This window comes from Balaenoptera musculus, chromosome 13, assembly GCF_009873245.2.
Source record: "Balaenoptera musculus isolate JJ_BM4_2016_0621 chromosome 13, mBalMus1.pri.v3, whole genome shotgun sequence".
Taxonomy (NCBI): domain Eukaryota; kingdom Metazoa; phylum Chordata; class Mammalia; order Artiodactyla; family Balaenopteridae; genus Balaenoptera; species Balaenoptera musculus.
Genome location: NC_045797.1, coordinates 19602125 through 19628494, shown reverse-complemented (window position 1 = coordinate 19628494; position 26370 = coordinate 19602125). Strand labels below are relative to the sequence as shown.

Genomic DNA, 26370 nt, shown 5'->3' with positions numbered 1-26370 from the left:
TAATAGCAATAATAATACGATATATCCATAATTCAAAGAGTCATGTACCACAATGTTCATTGCAGCTCTATTTACAATAGCCAGGACATGGAAGCAATCTAAGCATCCATCGACAGCTGAATGGATAAAGAAGATGTGGCACATGTATGCAATGGAATATTACTCAACCATAAAAAGGAAACGAAATTGAGTTATTTGTACTGAGGTGTATAGGCCTAGAGTCTCTCATACGGAGTGAAATAAATCAGAAATAGAAAAAAAAATACTGTATGCTAACACATATATATGGAATCTAAAAAAAAAAAAAAAAGTTTTGGTGAATGGAGATGCAGGACAGGAATAAAGACACAAACGAAGAGAATAGACTTGAGGACACAGGGAGGGGGAAGGGTAAGCTGGGACAAAGTGAGAGAGTGGCACGGACATACACTACCAAATGTAAAATAGATAGCTAGTGGGAAGCAGCTGCATAGCACAGGGAGATCAGCTCAGTGCTTTGTGATCACCTAGAGGGGTGGGATAGGGAGGGTGGGAGGGAGACACAAGAGGGAGGAGATATGGGGATATATGTATACGTATAGCTGATTCACTTTGTTATAAAGCAGAAACTAACACACCACTGTAAAGCAATCATACTCCAATAAAGATGTTAAAAAAATATGATATATCCACATTTTAATTAGCTGAAATTCAGCAGTATTTTTTTTTTTTTTTTTAAATAGGCTTGTCCTTTGCATTCAATAGAGCAACACAATGCAAGCCATACAGTATTTCTTTTCTCATTTGGAGTAATTAGAAACAGTTATTTTACTCTCCAATTTAAGGACATTTTTTTCACCCTTAAGGAAACCCTGTCACATTTTTGGAGCTCTCAGTTACTGGCCCATTACCTCGATTTTGTTACAAAGTCTCAGCTTCCTGTGATATATCTGGCACATAGCAGCATTTCCTTGGATCTGACACTGAGTGAAGAGTGTCAGAGAAGGGTGGAGGACATGGAGACAGAAGTTTCAACTCATGACTGGTTGGAATGATTACTGCCACAGATGACATGCAGAGCATATTGCCAACTTATAGGTGACTTTGTGCACACAAAGACTTCAGCATTGTTCAAGAGACATTTTAGATTTCTTTCTTATTGAGCCTTGGGGTGCTTTAATAAATAGAAGGAGTGGTGCCCATTGGGTCAAAATCGACATAAAGGCAAGGGCAGTGTGCCTAGTTGATGGAAATATTTTAACATAATTTTCACCCAAAGTCTTGAAATATAAATGATATTCTAGTTGAAGTTTTTTTAACTGAAAAAAAAAAATCAATGAAACAGAGCAATCCATCCTGGATTGTTGTTGCTAATGAAGATTTTGCTCTTATTTGTCAATTTTCAGATCTTTAAAAATTCTCATCTCAACCCTTCCTTGCAGTGATTGAATACTTGGGGTACTTAACTAAAGGTACCTTCCTGATTCTGATGTCCACATCCAATTCATAATTGAACAGAAAAGATAAGCAAGACATTTAGATTCTTTCTATTTTTCAGCATCTATTGAAGATCACTAGGAAAGAAGCCAGGTAGAAGAGAGTGAAATAAACAGTTTATAAATAACTAGTAGAAAATGAAATACATGTCAAGGAAAAGTAGATATTAGTGGGCTAAGAACTAAAATATACAAGGTATATAAATTATTTTGCTTCTGTCCCCAATGATTCTTCTCTTTCCTAAACAGGAACAATATAGTTTCTTTATGGGTAAGTAGAGAGGTTATCAAAGAAATGAAAGCAAAAACTTTAGCTGTGAGTAGAACAATTGACATACACACAGATTCCTCATGGAGGGAGAATGCCTCTGCTCTGAAGCCTGCAGGGCTTAAAAGAAGGGATGGTGCTGTCACAATCCCACTGGTCATCTGAACATGTGGAACATGAGGTTTAAAATGTGTGATCTATATGGTGACTTAATACCTAGCATTTCTCAATAAGAATTCATAGCACAGGGAGACCAGCTCAGTGCTTTGTGACCACCTAGAGGGGTGGGATAGGGAGGGTGGGAGGGAGGGAGACACAAGAGGGAAGAGATATGGAAACATATGTATACGTATAACTGATTCACTTTGTTATAAAGCAGAAACTAACACACCATTGTAAAGCAATTATACTCCAATAAAGATGTTTAAAAAAAAAAAAGAAATTTCTCTATAAGAAACAAACTAAAAAAAAAAAGCTTTAGCTGTTAAAATTCACTGGTTGCTAACTAGAATTGTTGGGTGATGTACTACACACATGGAGTTTGAGGAAGAACATAAGATCAGTTCTGTGATTATGGTTATGCAGAGTTTTGTAGGTTATATAGATTTTATAAAATGGATTAGTTCCCTTGTCAGTGTCTGGCTATGCTAAGGAGGGCTACGTCCTTCAAATAAAAACTCATGTACAGATCACTAATACCCAAATTTCTACCTTTGGGCTAACATTTTGCTCTTGATTTTTAAAAAAATCTTAGTGAAACGTTGAATTGGTCACATTTTTATGCAAGTTTATCAAACTTTGTCCTGAGAATACATTTTATTTTGAGGAGAGAACATGGAGCAGTAGGCAAGGAGTGGAAGGTGACAAGAAGAAGGAAAAAAAAAAAGGAAGAGTCCAGGACATGGAAGACAAAGCATCATGTTTTCTTTTGCCTTGCCACCAACCTACCAGGTTCTGCCCAGCTTTATATCTGAGTTGTTAAAGACCCTAAGGCAGAAGTTCTCAACCTCTGTATTATTGACATGTGAGTCTTGGTAATTCTTTCTTGGGGTGGAGGCATCTGTCCTGTGCATTAAGGGTGTTCAACAGCATCCCTGAACTTACCCCACTAGATGCTTATAGGACCTCTTCCCTTTCCCACTTCAAGTTGTGACAATCAAAATTGTCTCTAGACATTGCTAGATGTTCTTGGGTGGACAGAATAACCCCCATGGAAAATAGCTGCCACAAGAGAAATAATATTCCAAAATAAGAGCAACTTTAAACAAGACTAAATGGAGCCTCTGCATGATGGCCATAGGGTACGGTGAAGGGAGTGGAGTGAGAGTCTATTACCAAGCATGAAAAAAAAGGGGCAGAATGCTCAAAAAGTCTTGACTAGACCAGACTTTGCTGCTAATGGGGTTTTCAAATACAGGCCAACCTCTGTTTAAACATGCAAATGATGCAGGGGTGGGTCTCCGTAGAGAGAACTCCCTCTTTACATTCACTGAGAGGCTAGAAATTGAGAGAGATCCAAAGAGTGATGAAACAGTCTGTAGTTAATTTTCCATAAATTACTTTACTTAGTAAAGAGTAAGTAAATTTTTTTGAAGAGTGCTTTTTGTCTTGATATGAATGCTGAGTTAATTTGAAAACATAATTTTGTGGATTATTAGTATGTTAAAATTCTAGGGCAACATTACATAAAAATTTACCTATTTATTTTTTTATAAAACGAATCTAGGCAGATGAAAGCACAATAAACTTGATGTACATCAGACTCATTAAATACTTACATATTTGATAAGCTCTTCAATAAAACCTGAATTATAGCAAATTGCCAATAGCTTGGTAGCGAGTGCACCCAACGAGACCCATTTTCAGAGATCTCATTTGCAAAGTCAGATTGCTGTGGAAAGTTGAGGGCCCTGAAAGTACATTCAATAATATTATGTTTAAAGTAGCTCATTCTTCACAGAACAGATTACATTGAAATGCCATTTTTGTAAATTTGATGGCTGATGCAAATTTGTGGCAATGTCAACATCACCAGGTTGAGAGATCTTTGAGATGCCGGCAGTTCTTTCTTCAGAGGGAACCGAAAAAGAATAGAAAAAAATAAAGTCTTTTTAATGAGGATTCTGTTATTAAGCACTTTGTAAATGAAAATGAAAATTCCATTATTTTGGAAAACACGTGGGCCAAACAGATGGTATAAATTTTTTCAAGACTTTTTTTTTAAAGAACAGTTAAATGTTCACAGCAAAATTGAGGGGAGGTTACTAAGATTTCCCATGATTCTGAATCAATTCCCTTGATTCTGCACATGCATGGTGTCCCCCATTATCTACGTCCCCTACCAAAGTGGTACATTTGTTACCATTAATGAACCTACACAGACACATCATAATCACGCAAAGTTCATAGTTTACATTTTGGTTCACTCTTGGTGTTGTATACTCTATTATATTTGGACTAATGTATAATGACATGTATCCATCATTATGGTTTCATACAGTGTATTTTTCACTGTCCTAAAAATTCACTGTACTCCATCTATTCATCCCTCTCCCCCTCCCAATCCCCTGGTAACCACTGATCTTTTCACTGTCTCCATGGTTTTGCCATTTCTAGAAAGTCATATAGTTGGAATCAAATAGTATGCAGCCTTTTCAGATTGACTTCTTTCACTTAGTAGAGACGGTATAATTTGTAATTTTATGTTTCTGTTATGTAAAATTTTCATAAAAGAGGTTTTTTTTACAGCATTCCTATGTATTTTGCCCAGTAAGAGGAACAAATAGAAAGCACCCAAACTAGAAATGATAATGAGGGGTACCATTGTGTCAGTACAATGTATAGATGAAATCCAGGTAAGGAATCAGAAGAACTCAATTCCTTGACTTCTAAATGTGACCTTACACAAATTAGTTAATGCCCCTGAGCCTCAAGCTTCTCATGTATTGCCTGATGTTTCATCATCCAAGTATGGTCAATATTTTTGATTTTGGGATAAATGCTTCACGTTTCTTGGCTTCCTCATGACTGCACTCAACATGGACAATCACTGCCCATGAATCCTCTGTATAAACCCTCTTCTCCATCCGGACATGTGTATTTATTATTTTCCAGTTAAAACACATCCATGCTGTTCCCACTCTCCTTCCTGTCATCTTCCCCATTTTCTCCTCCTCCTCTACATCTGTGTATTGAACTTATCCTTTAAGATCTGACTCAAGTCTCAGCTAGAGACAACAGGGATCTATTTCTATGAGTCTGTTGACATTTAGTACATCCTCTTCAGTGTCAATGGTCCACAGATAGATTGTCACTTCCTAGAGGCAGGTGTTCCTGTACGTGCCTAGGGCCTAGACAAGTATTATCACATCATTAGCCTTTAATATGTATGCATTGATTAAATGAATACAAAAAAATTAATATATGACCTTCTTTTTCAGTAGAGAGTATGTCCACTAGCAGCAGCCTTAGGCTTATAGCTCAAGATTCCAGGATAAGTAGAGATGCTTGTTTTCCTCCTACTTTCTACACGTCAAAGAAGAGCAATCTTCTTGGCCACTTGGGGGTATGCTTATTTCACTTGGACTGATTTCTGTTGCTAGCGGGATCAAGTTTTACCATTGGACATGTCTGGGTGACCTGCCTATCCCCGTGACCAGAGGCAAGGGGTATGGACAGAAGTAAGATCAATATCAGAAGAAGGCGGTAAGGACAGATTATTAGGAAGACAGAAATATTAGATATTAGAGATAGGAAGGACTATTACAGTCTGTCACTTCTCCGTGACTGACCTTGAAGTTAAATTATGAAAGTAATGAATTTCCACAGAAGATGTAATGACTGAGATTCAGTTCAGCCTAGACTTCCTAATATATTTTAAATACATTTTAATATAACCCTTACTATTGGTGTAAAGCATTTTATTTCTCCCTGAAAGGTCAAAATGATTACAATATGGAGGAGATGTCTTACTAAGTGGTGGTTGTGCTAGTCTTGGAGGTGGGAAGTCAGAAGTGTAGGAGGAACGAGAAGGAAATTTCATTCACTCAATAGCCCTTAAACAGGCAACATGTAGTTTGTCTCAAAGCCTCTTCCATATGTCTGAAACCTACATACTTGAAGTATTGTACAGATTTGGCTGATGGTTTTTAATATCGGTATTTATTTGTTTTATCCTGAATGCAAATGCAAGGTTTCTTGCTCAGAGAGCAAACTTCTTTCTTAGTAACAATAACGTTGCCAGTTCCCTATACCTCATTCTACCTCTCAAGGCACTATGATAAGGTCAGATAAAGTCTGCCCACACGAAGGAGGTCCATACTACCTCCACGAAATTATGAAATTATGAATCTGAGAGTTTATATAGCAATTGGTGCTCAGCTGTCTCCCTCCCCTCCTGAGAGGGAGAGAAAAACCTTCACTCTTTAATGTTAATAAACTCTCTCCAGGAAAGGTCCCCAGGTTGTTACAACCCTTTCGAATATAAATGAATGGCTCCTGGTTTTATTCCCTTTTGAAATGTAAACACATATCTCTGGGGAGATAAACCCGTAAATCTCTTTCCAGATCATTTCACCATCTTAAGACTGCTATTGAGTCATACCTTGAACCAGGTTACCATTTTTTGCTCAGAAAGTCCTGGCCATGCAGAAATATGAAAATATCTTCTCTATACTGGCTTGTTTGTAAGTAATATGTTCTGCTAGAATTCACACATGACCAGCTCTCTCAGCGTGAGGGGCTGAAGAACCACCTGAGAAGAATACAACTTGAGAAAATAAGAGAAACACTTTTCTAAAAAGATATTTATTTACTTTATTTATTTTCATCATTTTATTTTATTTTATTTTTTATTTTTTGGCTGCCTCGGGTCTTAGCTGTGGCATGCGGGATCTTCGTTGAGGCACGCAGGATCTCTCACTGAGATGCGCAAGCTGAGTAGTTGTGACGTGTGAGCTTAGTTGCCCCGCGGCATGTGGGATCTTAGTTCCCCGACCAGGGATCGAACCCATGTCCCCTGCATTGGAAGGCGGAGTCTTTACCACTGGACCACCAGAGAAGTCCCAAGAGAAAAAATTTTAGCCTGATAATAAACTTCTAACATGGAAGTGGAGGTGGGATAGGATGGATATAGGAAGGCTCACAATTACACATTTATGGAGCAACATAGTGGAAGAAACAACACTTTTCTAGTGCCCAATTTTCAAAGTAAAACTAAAAGGAAGACATGAATTTCCAGTTCTGTGTGAGTCACATCATAGACTCAGAATCCTGGGGACTGCAAACATGATACTTCTTTGTCACTTCAAGGATATGAGGGATCAGCATCCATGGTAGTGGCCACGGAATGGCAGAAGGGCCAGTGCTGGGGTCCACAGGAATTGGTGGCCAGGGTGTATTAACTGGGCACAAGTGAGGCAGCAGTAAGTTCCTTTTACCCAGAATCCCTACCACGCCAGCAATAGGTGTTGGAATCAAAGAAAGGAAGAATATGTCAACAATCACTTGAATGGGAACATCATAGAATATTCCAGAAATAGTTTGATTAGGAAAAATAAGAAACTATGCTTGTAGTTGGGATAACATATGGACATAAGAACCAGAAAGATTCTGGATATTCCTATCAAACTCACCAGAAAATTACCTCCCCACTTGGTTTGCCTTTCTATATTTTACCTGTTCTCTAACACTAGCTGATTTCTTCCTAGAGAAGAAGCGAAGTCTTCTGTAACCATACCAGCCAATCCCACTCCTCTGTGCCCCATTACTCACTGTCACTCATTAAGCTCCTACTAGGTGTTGCGAACTCTGTGTTTGCCCATTTTTCTGTCTTAAGGTACCTCTCTGTTCTCTGTCCCCCTTCTATTTTCTATCCAGGAGTGTGTGTGTGTGTGTGTGTGTTGCTTCCTAATTTAATTTTAACCCCTTGAGATCTGAGACTACCTCTTCATTTCCTCCAGCCTTGATGAAAGTTGAAGCTCAAAAATGTTTATTAATATAAATAAAAAACATAACTGACATAGAATAATACCTTATTTTAGGGGTTTTTCCCTTTCTAAAAATTACACGCTTAATGATCAAGATCAGAATCTTTTAAACTAAGAGCAATAGATTCCTAGCAATTATTTTATTACATCTTAAAATTTAAAATCTCACTGATGCCAAAATTAACTATTTATCAAGCTAGGTTTCTACAAACACTGTAAGCTAAATAAGATATCATGTTCAATTCTTTACTCATTCCTTAAGTTTCAGAATGAAATGTGCCATCCTTTCCTCTTAACTTATAAACGATTTGTGATTATTTTTGAAATGCTGATTTTAAAATGTAAGAACTTTCCAAGCAAGCATTTTCTTTCCCTGGGGAAAGGAATTTGTGTCTAGACAAAAGCAGATGCATGCTGCCTGATTCTCTTAGGGTAGTTATCGTGGACAGAATTTAGAAGATTTTTTTTTCCTTCTTCTAAGCAGTCCTTTTTCATCTTTCATCAAACAATTCAACTCATGGGTTATGTATGGCCTTCTGGAGCTTGAGTTTGATTTTGATGTTTGAAATGTACATTATAATTTTCCAAACATGAGTTTATGAAAATGGCAGCCTTTAGGAACTCCCACAGAGGGAACAGATGACTGACTCTGACGAAAGAAACTCCAAGAATATACACAGCATGGAAGAATTAGGACTAGCCAGGAGGATGCTGATGGTTGTCTGGAGAGGTAAAAACAGCTGACAAATAGTCACCAGGGAATAGGGAGCAGATTAAGCTGGGCTCCTTTTGTCCTGGCTCCTAGCTTCCAGAGCTCAATATCTTCTAACTTGATTAAGAGTTATCAACAGAAAGCACAGTGAAAGCTAGTATACCACTGGCCTAGACAGAGAATGATTTCAATTTAGAGAGTTTAAATATTATTTCCATACTCCCTCCTCCACATTTAAAAAACATTTGGGAATACTTTACTCAAGATTCACATCCAATCAATCAGCTAATATAAAATAGTAGTATGCATTTGAGGTAGAAGGAAAACACTTTCACAAGAATATTAGGTTAAGCTGAGAGGTTTTTTAGAAATAGTGTGTAATTTGAGGTAGGGAAGCTGGGTTTGATTTTTTTTTTTTTTCCAGTTATGAGCTTTTTGGTAGTCTCTAACTTTCAAAGATTTCCTTTCTTCATGGATCTGGTGAGGTCATACTGTAATACAGTGTTTAACACTGGCTTTCTTGGCAATGAAGATAAAATGAAAATTCTAACAGTGAGTTTATAAAATCTTGTCCTGAGGGCAGATTTCATAGGAAATTCATTATTAAAAATGCAAAACCATCAGAAGGATGATGTAGTCCTGCCAAGGAGAGAGAAGGGCATAAAAGCAGGGAAATTCAGTTTTCAGATAAATTGTACCAACTTCCCAATTTTCAGAGATTTCAACACTAATTTGTATGCTATTTTCAGTTTAATTCACTCCCACAAGGCCCACTTTTTGGTGATGAATCATGCACGTAGTTGTACTTCCAAGCTCCATCCAAAAGAGACAGGATGATTTTGCCTGCTGTAAACAAAGATAAAGGGGGTGTGGATGGGTAGATACAAAGGGTCATGGTGTATAGACGACAATTACAAGAAACATTTACTGTGAATCTTGTGTGCTTGGCACAATGAGAAGCATCTTACATACATCCCACTTTTTAGTCCCTTGAAGGCAAGACCATATTTATTTTATTTGCCACTTTATCCCCAGTGACTAAGTACAACCTATGTTTATATTTAAAATTGTATATAAAATTTGTAGAATGTATTATTTTTAAACCTTATGTAAAACCAGAAGGCCAGCTGTTTTACACTTGTGTAAACTGAGGCTCAAACTGGTTAACTTGTAAATAAATATAATCAAATATCAAGATTCAATTAAGCTTCTGCCTGAGTGCAATAAATATACCAGAAACCTAGACCAACATAGCTGCTACAAATGAATGAACAGAAATTTTAATATGACCTTCTGACCTTTTTTACTGTTATTTCTACTTCTGACATAGCATATTCTATTAGTTAGCTATTTCTGTGTAACAAATCACACCAAAGCTTAATGGATTAACATTACAAACATTTACTATCTCATAGTTTCTGTGGGTCAGGAGACCGGCACAGCTTAGTTGGGTGGCGTTGCCTCAAGATCTCTCACAAGGATGCAATCAAGGTATGGGCCAGGGCTGCAGTCATCTTAAGGGTCAATTGGTGAAAGACCTACTTCCAAGCTGACTCACGTTGTTGTTGAAAGGCCTCAGTTGCTCATTTCTTATTGGACATAAGGCCTCAATTCTTTATTGGCTGTTCACCAGAGGCTTCTCTCCATTACTTGCCATGGAGGCTTTTCCATAGACCAACTGGCTTCCATCAGGGTGAGCAAGTGAGAGAGCAAGAAAAGGCAAGCAAGATGGGAAGCCAGTACCTTTCTGTAACCTAATTACCAACATAACACCTTATCCCCGTTTCTATATTCTATTGGTTAGAAGCAAGTCATTAGTTCCAGCCCACATTCAAGATGACAGGATCATACAATGGCATGAATACCAGGAAAGAATGGCCCATCTCAGAAGCTGACTACCACACATACATATTTGCAAATGCATAAAGATGGGACAAACAATAAGGGTGATGACTAGCATAATTAAGATAGAATATTAAGACATATGAATAGATCCCACAACATGGATTTAATAGGGACATGTTTAACTTCTGCCGTAATGTACCTACTTCCTCGTGCAGTGCCTTTCATTGTGTCTAGACAGAGCTATGCAGTATCTGGCCAGGACAGGAGAGGATAATAACAGAGCTAGATAGTGAGGAAAAAAAAGCCAAGATTGGCACAAGGTGATTGGAGAGGAGAGTTGGGACAGAGAGGGACAGATTTGAGAAATTGTACAGAGAAACAAGACAAAGCTAGTACATAATTCAAAGGTAACAGTGTACATGTCAAATGGAAGAAAGAATCTAATGACATTACTAGGGAACATTTCATTTGACTTAGTATCAGAGATTCAAACTTTAATCTCAGAAGAAGCTGAGTGGTGATGAAAATCATAACCAGTATTAGAGCAAGTGTGCAAAATCAAGAAGTAAAGGTCTGGATAATGCAGGAAATGCTAGTCAAGTGTTTCAACAAGATTATGGCCACTCTTGTACTTGTAGGAAAGCCTCTACATCTACAGGGAGTGCATGAGTCTATAAATTACATACAGTAATGAAATAGCCTTTGTTCATGAGGTAGACTTATAGATCCACTTGATTATTTCTTGTCCAATAGGTAGAAACATAAGCAGCCCTAAAAAGAATTCTGAGCTCAAGATTTTGAAAGGTCCCTGTTTGGGATGAGGGGACCCTAGAACATCCTCTAATGGCTTAATTATAGGTCATGAAGTTCTTTACTAAAGTTACTGAATCCATATGAAACAATGACCAGTGGCTATGGTTTGTCCTCCATCATTTTTAAGTGTTACCAAAGCAACAAATGTGTTACAGCTTCAGTTTGTGTTAGTTCCTACTTCTACACTAGTAAGACTTGGAGCTTCAGACTCAAACAGGCTCCTTTCTAACTGATGATGCTTCATGGATGTGCTGAACTATCAAGGTACACACAGAGTCTTGTAAATGCCAGTCAGACTTTCTTCTGGCCAAATTCAGGCCTGAATGATGGTTTACATAATTCTCTCCTTTATATTTTCTCCTCCTCTTAACCTGACATCTAATTGGGGGCTGTTTGAATAAAATTCGTTAGAAATGTCTGATAGAAACCATTTATAGGAAAGGATCCATTACCTACAGAAACGTCATCAAGTAGTATTTTCCTGATGTAGGGGGATACTAGAGTTGCCCCCACAGAGTCTCCCCAAATTAATACTTTCTGGCTCCAGTTACTCTGATTAACACCTAATTCTCTGCCTAACTTCAACTGTTAAAATGGAAGCATCATAACTATTTGTAATGGAGAGGGTGTGGTTATACTGATTCTTGTACTGGAATTGGCCACAATTCTCTCCCGGTCCTAATATTTTATTCTCTTTATAGATTATTTTCAAATGTTCTCATTCTTATTTTTCTGTTTTATATTAACACTTATTAGACTGGTTCTTTCTCTAGAACAGAGACCTTGTCTATTTTTTCTTTTTTATCCTCAGTAATAAAATTTGTGTAAGGAACACACTCAAGAAAGCATGTTGGTTGACTGCACCGCCACAGTTGGATGACCCCTATGCATGCAGATATGCTAGTTTGGTTTTGGTCAACTAGTCAAGGATACAATAATGAATTTTTCTCCATGCTCAGTGGTGAAGCTTCTACTCAAATGGTCCTGAAAGGATTCTGAGCTCAGATTTTTGAAAGGTCTCTCGAGACCAAACCTAGAATGCCCACTAATAACTTGGTTAATGACTCATGAAACTCTTTAATAAAATTACTGAACTAATATGAAATGATGGGCAGAAAGAGAGCGACTTAGTATGTGGAATGTGAAACTTCTCATTTTCTCCCTGAAATACTCGGTGACAAATTATTTCCTTCTTACATCCCATTCTTTCACTTCCCATCCTTCTCCCAGCTGGATATAGCTGTGCCAGAAGCATAATAAGGGCTTAAGATACAATGAATGAAGAAGAGATGGTCTCTGCCTAAAAGTGACTCCTGTGGGAAACAGCTGACATACAGAAATGGCAAACAATCCTCATACAGTGTACTAAGTACTATAATAGTGCAGGCATAATTAAGATGCTATAAAATTGTAGAGAATGGCCAACTTTGGAGTGTCTTGGGATTAAGGAAGGCTTCACAATGGCAGTCAATTCTAAACTGGTTGTTGAAGATTGAGGAGATATTCACCAGGGGCAAAGAAAGAAGTACATTTTAGTAGGAGAGAATAAATTGATCATGGACATGGTATGACATGGTGTGTCTCTGTCATATTTGAAGACATAGAAGTAATTCAGTCTAATTGGAACATTTGAATATATGTAGGAATAAGTGGGGAGACAGAGACAGATAGGAATTATAGTCAGGTGTCAGATGTTTGTGTTTATATCTTGATAAAGAGATTTTATAGTCCTCTCTATATTAAAAGAAGTCATTGGAACATTTACAGCAGGGCATGGACCTTTTAGGTGGTTACTCAGAGGCAATGGAGTTGGTTGGCTAGTCACTTCTACTGCCTCTATTTAACCTTGGATTCGGTTCTTATGGTTGTCGGCAGTCCTATTTGCATCTTTAGCACAATGTTTTGTTCATTTTACTGATTCACCCTGTGCTCTAAAATTTCACCTCTGAAGTCTCTCAGGAGGATTCAGTGCAGATCTTCCTCACCTCTGTTTTAGGATCTTGATCAACACTAGAACAGGTGACCTTGATTTTTATATGCATACTTAACTCTGATTTCATTACTCCTGGAATATCATCATTCTGTGGCCTAGTGTGCACGCTGCATACAAAAGTACAGAGAGAATTTAAAAGTTTATTTCCAACTTTGATCACCCCTTCAGGACATAAGCTATTAAGAGCAATCCAGGATTTCTGATAAATAACAGTATAGTGGTGTCTACATTTTTGGATGTAATTCGGAAAGCAGAAAGAAGCTTCTATTTATATAATCCTATATCAGAAATTCTGTTAATATACAATGTGTGAATCACAAAGGCAATGCTGTGTTTTGTCCTAATTAGTGGGAAGTAGAATCAGCATCATATTTGAAGTACTTTGAGACTGTTTCTATCTCAGTATTACTTTGGAGGTATTTCATTTTTCAAACCCCATTAAAGTGTTGGAAGAATTCATAATTAAACTAACATCTTAGGTTCTGTCAGGATGGATCATTGTTCTATAAACTTTTGTTTTTCTATCTTATCACTTTAAAAACCAGAGAGGATAAAACTAAAACAGGAAAGAGAGCACCAATGTGGAGAGTGAAGGTATGTTGGTTAAAGAGTTTTAGCAGTTGACCAAGCCCTAAATAAATAAGTATTGAATGCACTTAGGAACAGAGCATGGAAGAAAATTTTCTTAAGGGTCAGACCCAGAAAAACACTGACTTGTGGTAAGAGAAATGGATGTCTTCTCAGTTACAATAAATAAATATCAAATGGAATGTGTTCAAGTTCTAGGTTTTATCAGCTTGAGGAGTAAAATAAGGTCATTGGAATATTAATGCTAAACTGCCCTTTGAGCCCCTATTTGAAAAGTAAGGATTCCCCACCACTTCCTCTACCATTTTTCCTCCTTGGAAAATTGATGCTATTTTCTGTTTCAATCTCTTCTTTCTGCCTCTTCTGACAATGCCACATCCACAACACTGTTTTTCCTTCAAAAACCGTACCTCCTAAATCTCCCAAGAGAGATTCTGTACTCCATGCTGGAGCAAACAGAATGCCCTCTGCCAAACTTGGGGTTTCATAGCAGTATTGGGTATGTTTTGGGCCCCAGAGCATCCCTTATGAGAATGGTCCCTTTAGAGTTTAGCTTTCTTCTCTCTCCCTTGAGAGAATCAGGGCTAGAGGCAGGTGGAGAAAGAGAGCATGTCAATTCCTGCATTTTCCTCTTTCCCACCTCTTCCTCAGGGTGACCTTGAACAAATAAAACAAAGCAACACAACCCCACTTTCCCTTTTGGACTTCATCAAAGGTTTTCACCCGGAGGGTCTAGAAGATAGGGACTACTCGACTCAGCTTTCCAGCTGGTGGATCTTAGTGGAATATTAAGCATTTGATCACAGTCAGCATTTCTGAGGGTCTTCCTCACTTAATACTATGGATCAAATTGGATTCTATTATGTTTGGGCCATGAGCTAGAACTTTATTTTTTCAGAACCTTATTCTATAAGGAGAAATAAAGCCTTCAGGGTAATATGTTGATCTCTCTTTAAATTTGGGCTTTGGAAAGATTCAAAAATACAAAAGGAACAGAGACTCATATAACTGACACTCAGCTTGTACCCCAAGGTATAACAAATATTATTTGGCAATATCTGATTCACATTATTATTTATTTCAAAAATAAGATACACCTGAGGCCTCCTTAAGACCTCTACTTAATTCCATGCCTCTCCTTCTGCTCTCAAAGGTAACCACTATAACTTAAGGTTACATACATCTTTTCAGAACATGTGTAATAAAAATGAGTATATGTTTAAATTATGCACAGTATTCTTGTGCATTTTAAAATTTCTCACAAATGACATATCTTTTTAGCTTTCTGTTCCCAGTAAACACTTAGACGTCAGGACTTACTCGATTTAATATACTGGCTATTTCCTGATTTACATCCTTAAGTTCATTTTGTCCCATCCATATGTATAGTCTGTGAACCTGGGGTGCACAGATCACAGTGGTTCCCCCCTGAGTTAGAAGACTCAGAATAGGTCTGGGTTAGAGTCAGTTGAAAGAGCTCCCTTACAGCAGCTATTATCCTCTGGTTTAATGTAACTCTTGTTATTATTAACTCTTGAAATATTCAACCTAACAAAAAACAACTGTAACTCTAGATACACAAAGACATTCCTGTGTCCCCAGTGTACTCAGTCTCCTAATCAGTATCTCCTCAGAAGTCAGCATTTGGCTATGCCCTAGCTAATTTCGCAACTCACTGACTGGCTCTGGAAAGCATCATTTTACTAGATTTTGACAAAGCATTTTCCAAAATGATATGTTCCCATTTTTCATTCCATCTATAGTAGAAGGGTTCCCTTTTTTCCACATGCTCAATAAGACAGATATTTTAAGTTTTAATTTGTTTGCTCATCCCCCAACAGGTATGAACTATCCCATTATTTACATTGTAATTTTTCCACTCATTAGTGAAGTCAAGCATCTTTTTTATTTATCAGTAATATGGGATTTCCTTTCTGTGAATTGCCTTTTCTAAACTTTTGTCTATTTTTCTATTTTTTCCTTATTGATTTGTAAGAGTATTTATCTTACATACACGGAGGAGTATCAGTCATTTATCAGTTATAAAAAAGGGACAAAAATTTGTGCAGCTAAGTGCTACAGATACTATCATATACATGTGTAAAATTGTTGATGGTCATTATGGCAGCTTAGATATCAAATGGAATTAATATTATTTAGAATTTTGAGTTTAGGAAAGGAAAGGAATTTGTAATTTCACTTAAGAAAGATACGTGAAAATGACACATACAAAATGTTTTCATGCTTAAGGAGATCAGTTTCAATTATCTAGATTATTTAGAAATGTAAAACACTTTATTCCCACCACAAGTGTATAGCTGAAATGGTCTTAGTTTAATGCGGTGGGTTTTAGAAATATATTTTCATTTGATTCATATTTGCAGCAATATTCTCAATATCTTCCAAATTCCTTTCATATAAAAGCAGTTTAAAGGCCCAAATGAAAAATTCAAGTAGTATAGAGAACCACTCATAGCAATTTACTCACAGAAGGAAATTCACCCCTTGCCATGCTTTGGTTTTGATAATTTCTATTGAAAGAGTGGTTACTCTGTTTTCCTCTCTTCTCCTTTTTTTTTTAAATAACATTTGACTTTTCCTAGTAGAAATACATTTTTTAAGGAATGTTTTATCTTGAATACTCTGACCCTAGAGAGTAAAGTAATTTAGCAGAGTTTCTCCCACTAGGGATTAGAATGGATGTTAAAGTATCCACAGACTTTGAAAATGAGTATAATGATGAATCAGGCCTGAAAATTCAGAAATGGAAATAGATGAATGACGTTTCTATTTTATTGTCCTTGTAAATAAAAAGAATTGTGCTTTTGGCTTTCCTTTGCCATATGAATTGATTGTTACAAGATAACAGCTGAAAAAATTGAATTATAATTTTCGAGCATCAGTGAATCAGCAGCATTTTTTAAATAGTCACTAAGTTTACTTTCCACAAAATTCCAGTGTGTATGTAGGTGTCCTTATTTAAGGAAAGAGGTGCCCACATTTTAAAATGTTCATATGTATCTTCTTGCACATCAACAAAGTTCTGGGAAAATGGAACAAAATCAAATTACCTTTGAGTTCATTGGTCTCTTTTCATAGCCTTTCTGATGGAATATTCTGGGTGTTCCATCTCCCCTCTTACACAGTCTTTTCACAAGCCTCCCTCCACAGCCATCTCCCCACCTCCAGTGTCTCAAGACCTGCATTCCAAACAGAAGTGGAATGGATTGGATCATTTCATTTACATTTTACTATGAAACAATATAGATTAAAGTCTGCTATTCAACCAGCTATGCCTTTAGCATCTAATGTTAGGTCCATATTTATTGAGGCTTTCTAAAGGCCAGATGTCATCCAGTGCATTTGTATGCGTTATCGCATTGAACTCCAAGGTAGGATCTTACTATCATATTTTATATACAAAGAAACAGATTTAGAAAGGTTAAGAAAATGTGGCCAAGGTTTCACAGCTAGGAACTAGCAGAATTGGAACTCAGCTCAGGATAACATGAAACCTGGACTCACATACACTATTCCACATTACCTTAGGCAGGTTTCAAAAACTTGCTCTGTTGCATACCATCACCATTCAAGGAGTAACGGTTTGCTTTCCTTGCTGAAGGTAAGTGGCACAAAGATCACTAAATTGGATGCACTCCAAAATGGACAGGCAGGCACCCAGCTTCATTGAAATGTTGGGATACCCAGAGCCTGCCATCTTCCCTAAGGGCTGAAACAAGGGAGCATGAAAGAAAGATTGTCTAATCCACTGCTTTTCACTTTGTTTACCACAGTGATGCCACGCTTTGCTGAACAAGTGGAGGTTGCCATTGAAGCCCTGAGTGCCAATGTCCCTCAACCATTTGAAGAGAACGAGTTCATCGACGCTTCTCGCCTGGTATACGACGGCGTTCGGGACATCAGAAAGGCTGTGCTGATGATCAGGGTATGTGAGGTCTCTGTAGCTCGGAGCTGAATGGAACTTCTAGTAGGGGTCCCAAAGAATTTACTCTTTGTTTTTTAATTATTTAGTTTAACTTGGTAAGCTGTTTAGCTCCTCATTTAGTCAGACAATGGGGACTTTTTGCTTATAAAGGGATGAGTGATCCCAACAAGCCTAGATCAGCACTGAATATCCTGAAGGGTGATGTCCTGCCTACTTCTTACACACATTGTTGCCTAAATTTGATACCAACTTAGGGGTGCCCCTTCCATTCCCCATTGCTAACACTATTTCCCATTAGAATCAGAAAGCCATGCAATGTGAAGAAATGAAGATGACCCAGCTTAGTAGTATTAGTGATAATGATAATAATAATGATATTGATAATGACAGTAAAGTGATACAGAGCTACCTTCTTCTTGTAACAAATAATTAAGACATTATAAATAAGGCTAAATAATCTTTCAGCAAACCTCCCCTATCACCTACCCTACTATCTTCCCATCCTCAGTCTTTTGATGTCAGGTAGGTGTGAGCCTTCCAAACCATTGTCTAAGTAATTATATATAGACACACACTAGAAAACATAATACAGCAGATTTTAAAACTCATATAAGTGTTATTTGCAACTTGCTTTGTTCATCCAATTCTATCTCTATGAAGACACATAGCTTACCTCATCCCATTTAACCGCTGCACAATATTCCATCATGAGTAGAGACTATTTTTTCTCCTTGCCTTATCAACAATTTGGCACAGTAGGTTTCAAACACTTTTCTTAGCCACAGAACTCTTTCTTAGTAAACTTAAATACGTATTCAAAAGCATAATTGATGACACAGATATATTTGTGGGTATTAGGACTGAGGCAGAGAAGATGCGTCTGTGGTGCTAATCTTAAAAGCCTGCTGTCCAATGGAAATATAATGTGAGGCACATTTGTAATTTTTAATTTCTTAGTAGGTGTGTCAATAAAGCAAAAATAAACAGATGAACTAATTTTAATAACATATTTTATTTACTCAAATGTATCCAAAACTAACGTTTCAATATGTGGCACTGGCCACATTTTAAGTGTTCAATAGCTCCATGTAGATTCTGGCCACCATTTTGGATGAGGCAGCCCTAGACTGTATCTCCATCCTCAGCCTCCACAGCTGTCTCTGAGGCTGCTCAGTGAAACCATGAGTTAGCTGCTGAGTGCATCTTGAAACACTTTCTCTCAGGGTGATCACTGAGCATCTAAACCGACATCTCCTTAAACACTGCAAAACAGTAACAATCAATTTATTTTCTGTGTGTGGTCCCTCAATACTTCAAGAAGTATCTGTGATGTATTGTTCTCTCTCTATAATACACACTTACACATTACATAAGTTGTATCAGACAATACTAGTTATACATAACAACGTGGAGTTCAACTTTGGACTTTGGAGACTGTCAAATATATTTCCTGTTCTTCTAACTTCCTTCATTTTAGATCTGTCAAACTCTTACCATCTTTCAAGACCTGGCTCAAATCTTCTTTCCCTAAATTTTCTCCCTCAAAAATACTGACCCTATTCTTTAGCTACCTATAACTCTTTCTGCTTGTGATCATAATCATTACACTATTTCTTTTAATGTCTATTACCTTCTTTAGACTGAAAGTTTGGAAAGCAAAGACTATATTTTTTATTTTCCCTTCACTGTGGTGCGTTGTCTGGCACAGTGCTTAATACTGTGTGTGTTGGGGGAAAGAAAAAGAGATAACTATGCAGATGGGAAAGTGACAGAGAGAAAAGGTATGAGAACTGGAGGAGAAGTAAAGGAAGGATAGTCAGCCTTTTAAGCCTGTAACAAATTATATCATTTTTTCCCATTATATACTAACTTGTGAAATAAAGTAATAGACCATGAGAGTTATGTTTTCAAAGCATTTGGCACTAAATTCCACTATAATTCTCAAGACATATTCCCTCTGTTGCCATTTTTCTGCTTTGTTAGCCGTCACATTTGTGACAACCATTCATCTGGGAGACTGAGGAAGTTTATAGCCATCATTCATTTATTCATTCATGAGCTGTAAAAAACCATAATTTTAAATAAAAATGCCATATCTTTGTTACATGAAGTGTCATTCCTCCATCTTGACATTTTAAGTGATTTGATCAGATGGATTTCACACCACTTAAAACTTAGGAAGGGAGAAATGTACAGTATGTACAAATTGTTATTTTAAAAATCATTCTCCATTCAGCACCGGAATGGCTTCATTTTGTACTTGAATTCTTGGTTTGCTTTCTGTGTATGATGGTTAAGTCTGCTTAAAAATAAAATCATTACTCTAAGTCAGGAAGAAAGACAGTACGACAAGTAGAGTTCTTTCTCAGCAAACCTGGCCATGCCTCCTTCCTCTCAAAGTATTGATTATGCTTTGGAAAAATAAGAATTTTTTTCCCAAAAATAAACGCAGAAAGGATCTTGAAAGGTCAAATTCTCCATCACCTTGCCTCTCAGCAATCAATACATATTTAATGGTGACGTTAGTATGTAGGCACTCCAGGCCAGCTCCAGGCAACCCTCTGAAGCATACAAATCTTGTCCTTCCTGTATTCCAACCTCACCTTTCAGGTTCCTACTTCTCTTTGGGAGCAGGTCAACTCTGCCTCTGTTCCATAAAACAGTTTTTTGTTTGCTTCTTGCCAAGGCTTGTCTTTGGTGATCTATCAGCTACATAGGAGTTTTCTGATTACCCTAATATGGAAGTTTAAAAAATGAATAGACAAATCTGGCACACCAACATATATTTGATTCTCATTGTTTGCAGTAGTTACATTCAGTGAACCCTGAATTAGAGAATACTGAAACACTGCTTCTAGGCGGAATTCAGGGTTAGGTTCCTGTGAGCCTCTGGTCACAATTTCATCAACTGATCAATATATTAGATTGTTTTATGTTTTTGTTTAAAGACACTTTATTTAATATATATTGTTGATACATGAACATTGAACTCATGGCCAACCACACTATAACTCACACCTGAAGGGAGCTTATCTAACCAATGCATTTTCTCTGGAAGGTGCATCACAACCTTCTTGCACTTAGGAATGCTAAACAACACCTCAGCACATACACTTGAAAGCCATTTTAAGCAGAGAAATAACAAAAAGCACAAAAATGCAAAAATGTGGCATTAAATACACTGCAAAAAGGATACTTGTTTACAGTACAAGAGCTGAAATAATAAAGCGGAACATTGTGCTGTTTGACCTCAGCTGGAAATTTGCACATTGGGTGACTCAAAGTTTTTGCCACATTGCACACACACGCTTGTGAATAACTACAAAAGTATTGATTTAGGGATTATGAGAAACTTTGGTGAGTAAGCAAATTCACAAATAAAGAATCTGCAAATAAGGAGGAGCAAGTGTATATTTAAGACACAAGGAGTTAAACATTTAATATTGGAAATTAAAGTAGCATAGAAGGTGTTAATGTCTTGGTGTCAGAATATCTGTATTCAGCAGTAGTTGCTTCTCATGGAATGACCACGACAAAAAATGATATCTGTACATTGAACTTTTGTAATTGGAACCCATTAATTCTGTTGCATATGAAACTTTTGAAAGCAGGGATGAGAAACAATAGGGCTTAGGACAGGGTTCAGATAAGATTCTATAGCTTAACTTCACACCCCCCAAAATGGGCATGAAGATGCCCTGGAGCATTGCAAGATATTTTTAAATGTCAAGGGAGACACATAAACATCTCTCAGATACTGTGTGACATAGTAGCTGAAGGTGGTTCAGAGTTTAAACATTAGGTTGGTACATTCTTTTTGATCATATATTGATCATATCATGTATTTGTGATACAGGGTTTCTGGTGGTTGCTGTGATAAAAAGCAAGCTCAATGGATGTTCAACTGTATTCCAAGGTTTGAAAAGTAATGCAGTGTGCAACAGGCACTAAATTGTTAGGGCCAATCAACTTAATCCATTTTTATGATCTAACTGCTTAAGAAGCAGAACCATCAGTTTTCTTTTGTTTTTTAGCCTAGAGACACCATGAAAAAATTACTGAGACAATGCTTGAAGCAATAAAGTTTGGGAACCTATGGCTTAACTATTTGGGGGTGGTTGGCATACTAATTTCCTTCTCTATGCCTCAGTTTCCTTATCTGTAAATTGGGACAAATATTACTGCAGCTCTAAAGCAGTAGTATAGACCTGACCTTAGTAGGTTCCCAAGAAATATTTCCCTTCCTCAACCTTCTGGATGAAATTTATCTTCATACAATCAATTAATGAGATAGAATTTGTTAAATTAGTCAGCAATATTATCAAAATTGAAAAGATTGGCATCAGAATATTTGTCATAGCCAGAAAATAAAGCATTGAAGAGACTTTAGAAACAACTTATGTGACAAAACTGATTTACCTATTACAGATTGCTGTTATCAACATGGTCCCATAACATCCCTAGTTTTGTTTTCTTAACTCAATTAAAAATAATTTAGTATGATTTTTTAAATTTTTTTGTAATTGGATCTTAGTCATTCATTCATTTAATGACTTAATTCATTTGTTGAATTCTTACTAGATGTCCTACTGTTGGAAGTGCCCTGAATACAGAGGTGAACAAAATAACAAAGGTTCCAATCCTCAAAGAATTTATATTCCTTTGGTGGGAGACAGAGAAAAAACAAGTAGATATAACATACTAGTTAATTGGAAAAACAAGGCAGTATAAAGGGGATAGAGCACAGGATGGATGTGGGTTTTATGAAGGGTGACCACTGGGTGACATTTGGGAAGATACTTGGAGAAGGAGGAGGAAACAAGCCATAAGAGTATTAGGGGAAGTGTGTTCCAGGCAGAGATAATGGCACATGTGGCCTAAGAACCCCAATGAATGAGAGATGGGAGCCGTTGAAGTTTTCTGAGCAGGACAATAACGTGATCTGAGTTAGATCTTAAGTGGAACATCCTGGTTATACTGGTGAGAATAGAAAGTGTGGGGTAAGGGCAGAAAAAAGGAGCTAAGTTAGGCAGCCTCCTGAGTAATACAGAATAGAGATTCCAGTGACCAATCAGTCCTGATGAGGGAGATTTTGTTCTATATTGGCTTTAGGAAATCTTTAATTCTACTTTCTAATTTCCAATCCATTCCAGTGATTAGAGATCTGTTGGGAAATCCTTCTTCATGCATCCCCCAAACTCTCCTGTTGCAGTTGCCAAATTGTGTCATCTTTCTGCTCCCAATGAAACTCATTTACATTTGAGCTGTTCATTTAAATTGTCCTTACTACATTATTCACATGTCCTGGTGAAATGACTGTAAATTCTTCAGCTTTTTCTCATTTTGCTTCTTTACAGAAGCTGTTGTAGAGAAGATTGAGCATTTGATTGGGAAACTGAGTCAGGTAGATTGATCTTGTATTGCAGCTGACATGTGGTGTGACCCTGGAAAAGTCACATGATATACTTGGGCTTCTGTAGTATGCACAAATTAATCTGATAGACTCTTAAAAGGGAGCTATTTTACAGGTCAAATACTTTATTAGTAGAACCATGGAACCAAGGGTAGGTCAAAGTGGTTCTTTATTTTTATAAAAAGGCCTTCTTTGAGAGCACATAAGGACAGAACTGAGAGGTTTGACCTTCACTCTCCAGCCTCCAGTCCAGTGAATTGCATATTTTTTCTATTCCTTTTACCCTATGACACTATCTAATGATACAAGTCTAATTATCTCTGGCCCATTTGCAGGCCATCAATATTTTTCCATGTCTCCTTTAATTTGTGGAGGTCCTTGACCAGTCAAATTAACACTCAAAATGAATAAGTTAAAAAAAAAAAATAACAGCATGGATAGGAGACACATTTACATGAAATTAGGAAACTTCACATGCACAGAACTATGTATATGGGTGGCTTGGATGGGTTTGCTGTATGGTTTAGGCACAGGAAAATACTTTAATCTCATCCATATTTCTGGTGGTATTTGTAATGGTTAAAAGCTCTGGAACCCTCGAGCTTTTTTAGGTGTGGTGCCTTGGAAAATTTACCTAACAACTCTGAACCTGTTTGTACATCTATAAAATGGGGATTAAATTTATTTCATTAGGTCATTGTAAGGATTAAATCCTTTAGCTGAATGCCTTACCCATAGTGGTTAGTAAAAAATGATTGCTATGATGATGATTGTAGCTGTTGTTACTAGGTGTATATTTTATTATTAAGCATAATAATGATCACTATCACTTATTACTTTAGTTTACTTTTATTGTTTACCAAGCATTTTCATATATATTTGATCCTAGAATCCTGTGAGGCAGGCAGGGCAAGTAGCAGTTATTATCTCCATTTTATGAGTGAGGAGGTAGAAAAACACTAAGTGGCTTGTGAAAGACACACAGCCTATCAGTGGCAGAGTTAGGCCGCAAATGTTCAGGTCCCCTGGGTCCACATCCAGGTTTTTTTTTTTTTTTTCATTTTTATTTTATTGTTTTAAAAATTTTTATGGGAGTATAGTTGACTTACAATGTTGTGTTAGTTTCAGGTGTACAGCAAAGTGAATCAGTTATACATTAAAAAAATGAAATAATGACATTTTTTCATTTTTAAATTGTATTTTGGTTCCTGAGCTGTAGCCGCTTGAATATAAGTTCATTGTTAGGAGCCTTATGCTGCCAGGTTACATTTGCCATTGACTCATCTACTGAATGTGCAAATCACTGCACTGTTTGGACACAGTACCATAGGTACTGTCATTTTCTCCTTTTTTCTGTTGAGTGAGGTTTTCCATTTTATTTTTCTCTGTCCTTTTCAAAAACTAATGATGAAAAGTGTCTACAATCTTGTCATCTCATCTGTCAGCAGAATTTACCAACTTGCTGTAACTTTTCCTCGACACACTCCAGAAGAGTGAGAAATGAACAGAGATTCTTGTCTCTGTCCACAATGAAAACACCACCAGTTATGGGAACCAGGGTTTGCCCACCCCACCCATGCCTGAGTTAATAAAGTGTGGGAACAAAACCTCTTTCTTTTAATATTCCTATGAAAGAATATTGAGCATCTGTAGATGACTGAGTAAATATTAATAAGGTTGATGTGAGAGAGGAGGAAAACAAGAGGGATATGCTAAAGCTTGGAAAATTACTAAGCATAATGTGATATTGGCACCAAGGACCCCATTTTATGCCTGTCTGACCAATCTCAAGACTTCATCAATAACCACACCTGATTAATTACACTGAGGTAGCCAAAGAAACCAGCAGAATTAATTAAAATACACCCTTTTAGATGGGGAATGGGCAACTGCATCATCAGTGCTGCCTGTGATCTGTTCCTTCCTTTTGAAAGACAGAGCCCTGGGAGGTGGTGCTCCTATGTGCCAAGAGGCAGGTTGTGGGTGACCATCAGCTTTCTGGCTAAAGGCAGTTGAGCAGAGAATGACACACTAATGCACTGTTTTCCCTTCCTGCACCATCCTTGCCACCTCCTGTGTTTATCCTCTTAGAATTAACAAGGCATGGTAGTTTCGAGTACATGAGTCAAACTGCCTGCCCTAGAAGACTCTGAACAAGGTATATCCTCTCATGTCTCAGCTTCCTTATGTGTAAAATGGAGAAAATGGTGTCTACATCATAGGACTGTCAAGAAAACTGTGTGAGTTAGTGTATCTAAAGCACTTAGAAAAGTGATAGGCATATGGAAGGCACTTAAAGCATGTTATCCATTATTATTGTATAGGCACAGAGGCCGCAGCTCCCAGTTAGCCACGCGATCACAAGGGTAAACAACCAATCTGCTTACAATCATTCTGTACCCAGACAACCATTCTGTTTTTCACTTTCAATAGAGTATTCAATAAATGACATGAGGTAGTCAACACTTTATTATAAAAGAGGCTTTGTGTTAGATGATTTTGCACAACTGTAGGCTAATGTAAGGATTCTGAGCACGTTTAATGTAAGTTAGACTAAGCTATGAGGTTCTGTAGGTTAATGTATTGAATGCATTTTTGACATGATATTTTCAACTTACAGTGGGTTTATTGGGACTTAACCCCATTGTAAGTCGAGGGAGATCTGTATGCTGATTTTTCTCTTTTCCTCTGTATTTTTAGACCCCAGAAGAACTAGAGGATGATTCGGACTTTGAGCAGGAAGATTATGATGTACGTAGCCGGACAAGTGTTCAGACGGAGGATGACCAGCTCATTGCAGGACAGAGTGCACGGGTGAGTGGACATCCAGGACTTTGGTTTGGTGCATAGGGGCTGTGTTCACCAAATTGGTCTGAGGAAATTTCTGATTTCCAGGGACCTGGAATCCCAGAGATTCATGGCTCAGAAATCTATGCCTCATCTGGGGTTGTTTCTAGCAATTCACATTTTACACATTGGAAGTAACCACCACTGATTCTGATTCCTTCTAACTCCATTCTCTCTCCATAACTCAAAATATAGCAGCCACATTACAGCAAAACTTATGTGTATGGTGGATTTGTTGGGAGTTGGGGATCATGATTAGATGATTCAGTGACCAGGGGATACAGGAATGCTCAGATCTTACTTTGGCACAGACACCATGGTTCTGCTTGAAGTCTCCAACCTTGTTAACCACACAAAAGAAACCACAAATAGAGAATTAGAGTACTACTTTGTTATTTGTGGGCCTATTGTTGCTCCATACTCTGGCCTAGGGTCTCTGATAAACAATACCACATATTTTGAAATTCGTTCAAGGCCATCAGA

General features: G+C 37.3%; 1 protein-coding gene across 1 annotated transcript in view; it reads left to right on the top strand.

Annotated features, from left to right (window-relative positions):
* The window catches only part of CTNNA2 (catenin alpha 2), a 1049409-nt gene that overhangs the window by 958197 nt on the left and 64842 nt on the right, over positions 1–26370 (top strand). Inside the window, 2 exon segments of the mRNA XM_036873992.1 lie at positions 17476–17627; positions 25741–25854. Coding sequence (XP_036729887.1) covers positions 17476–17627; positions 25741–25854 — 266 coding nt within the window.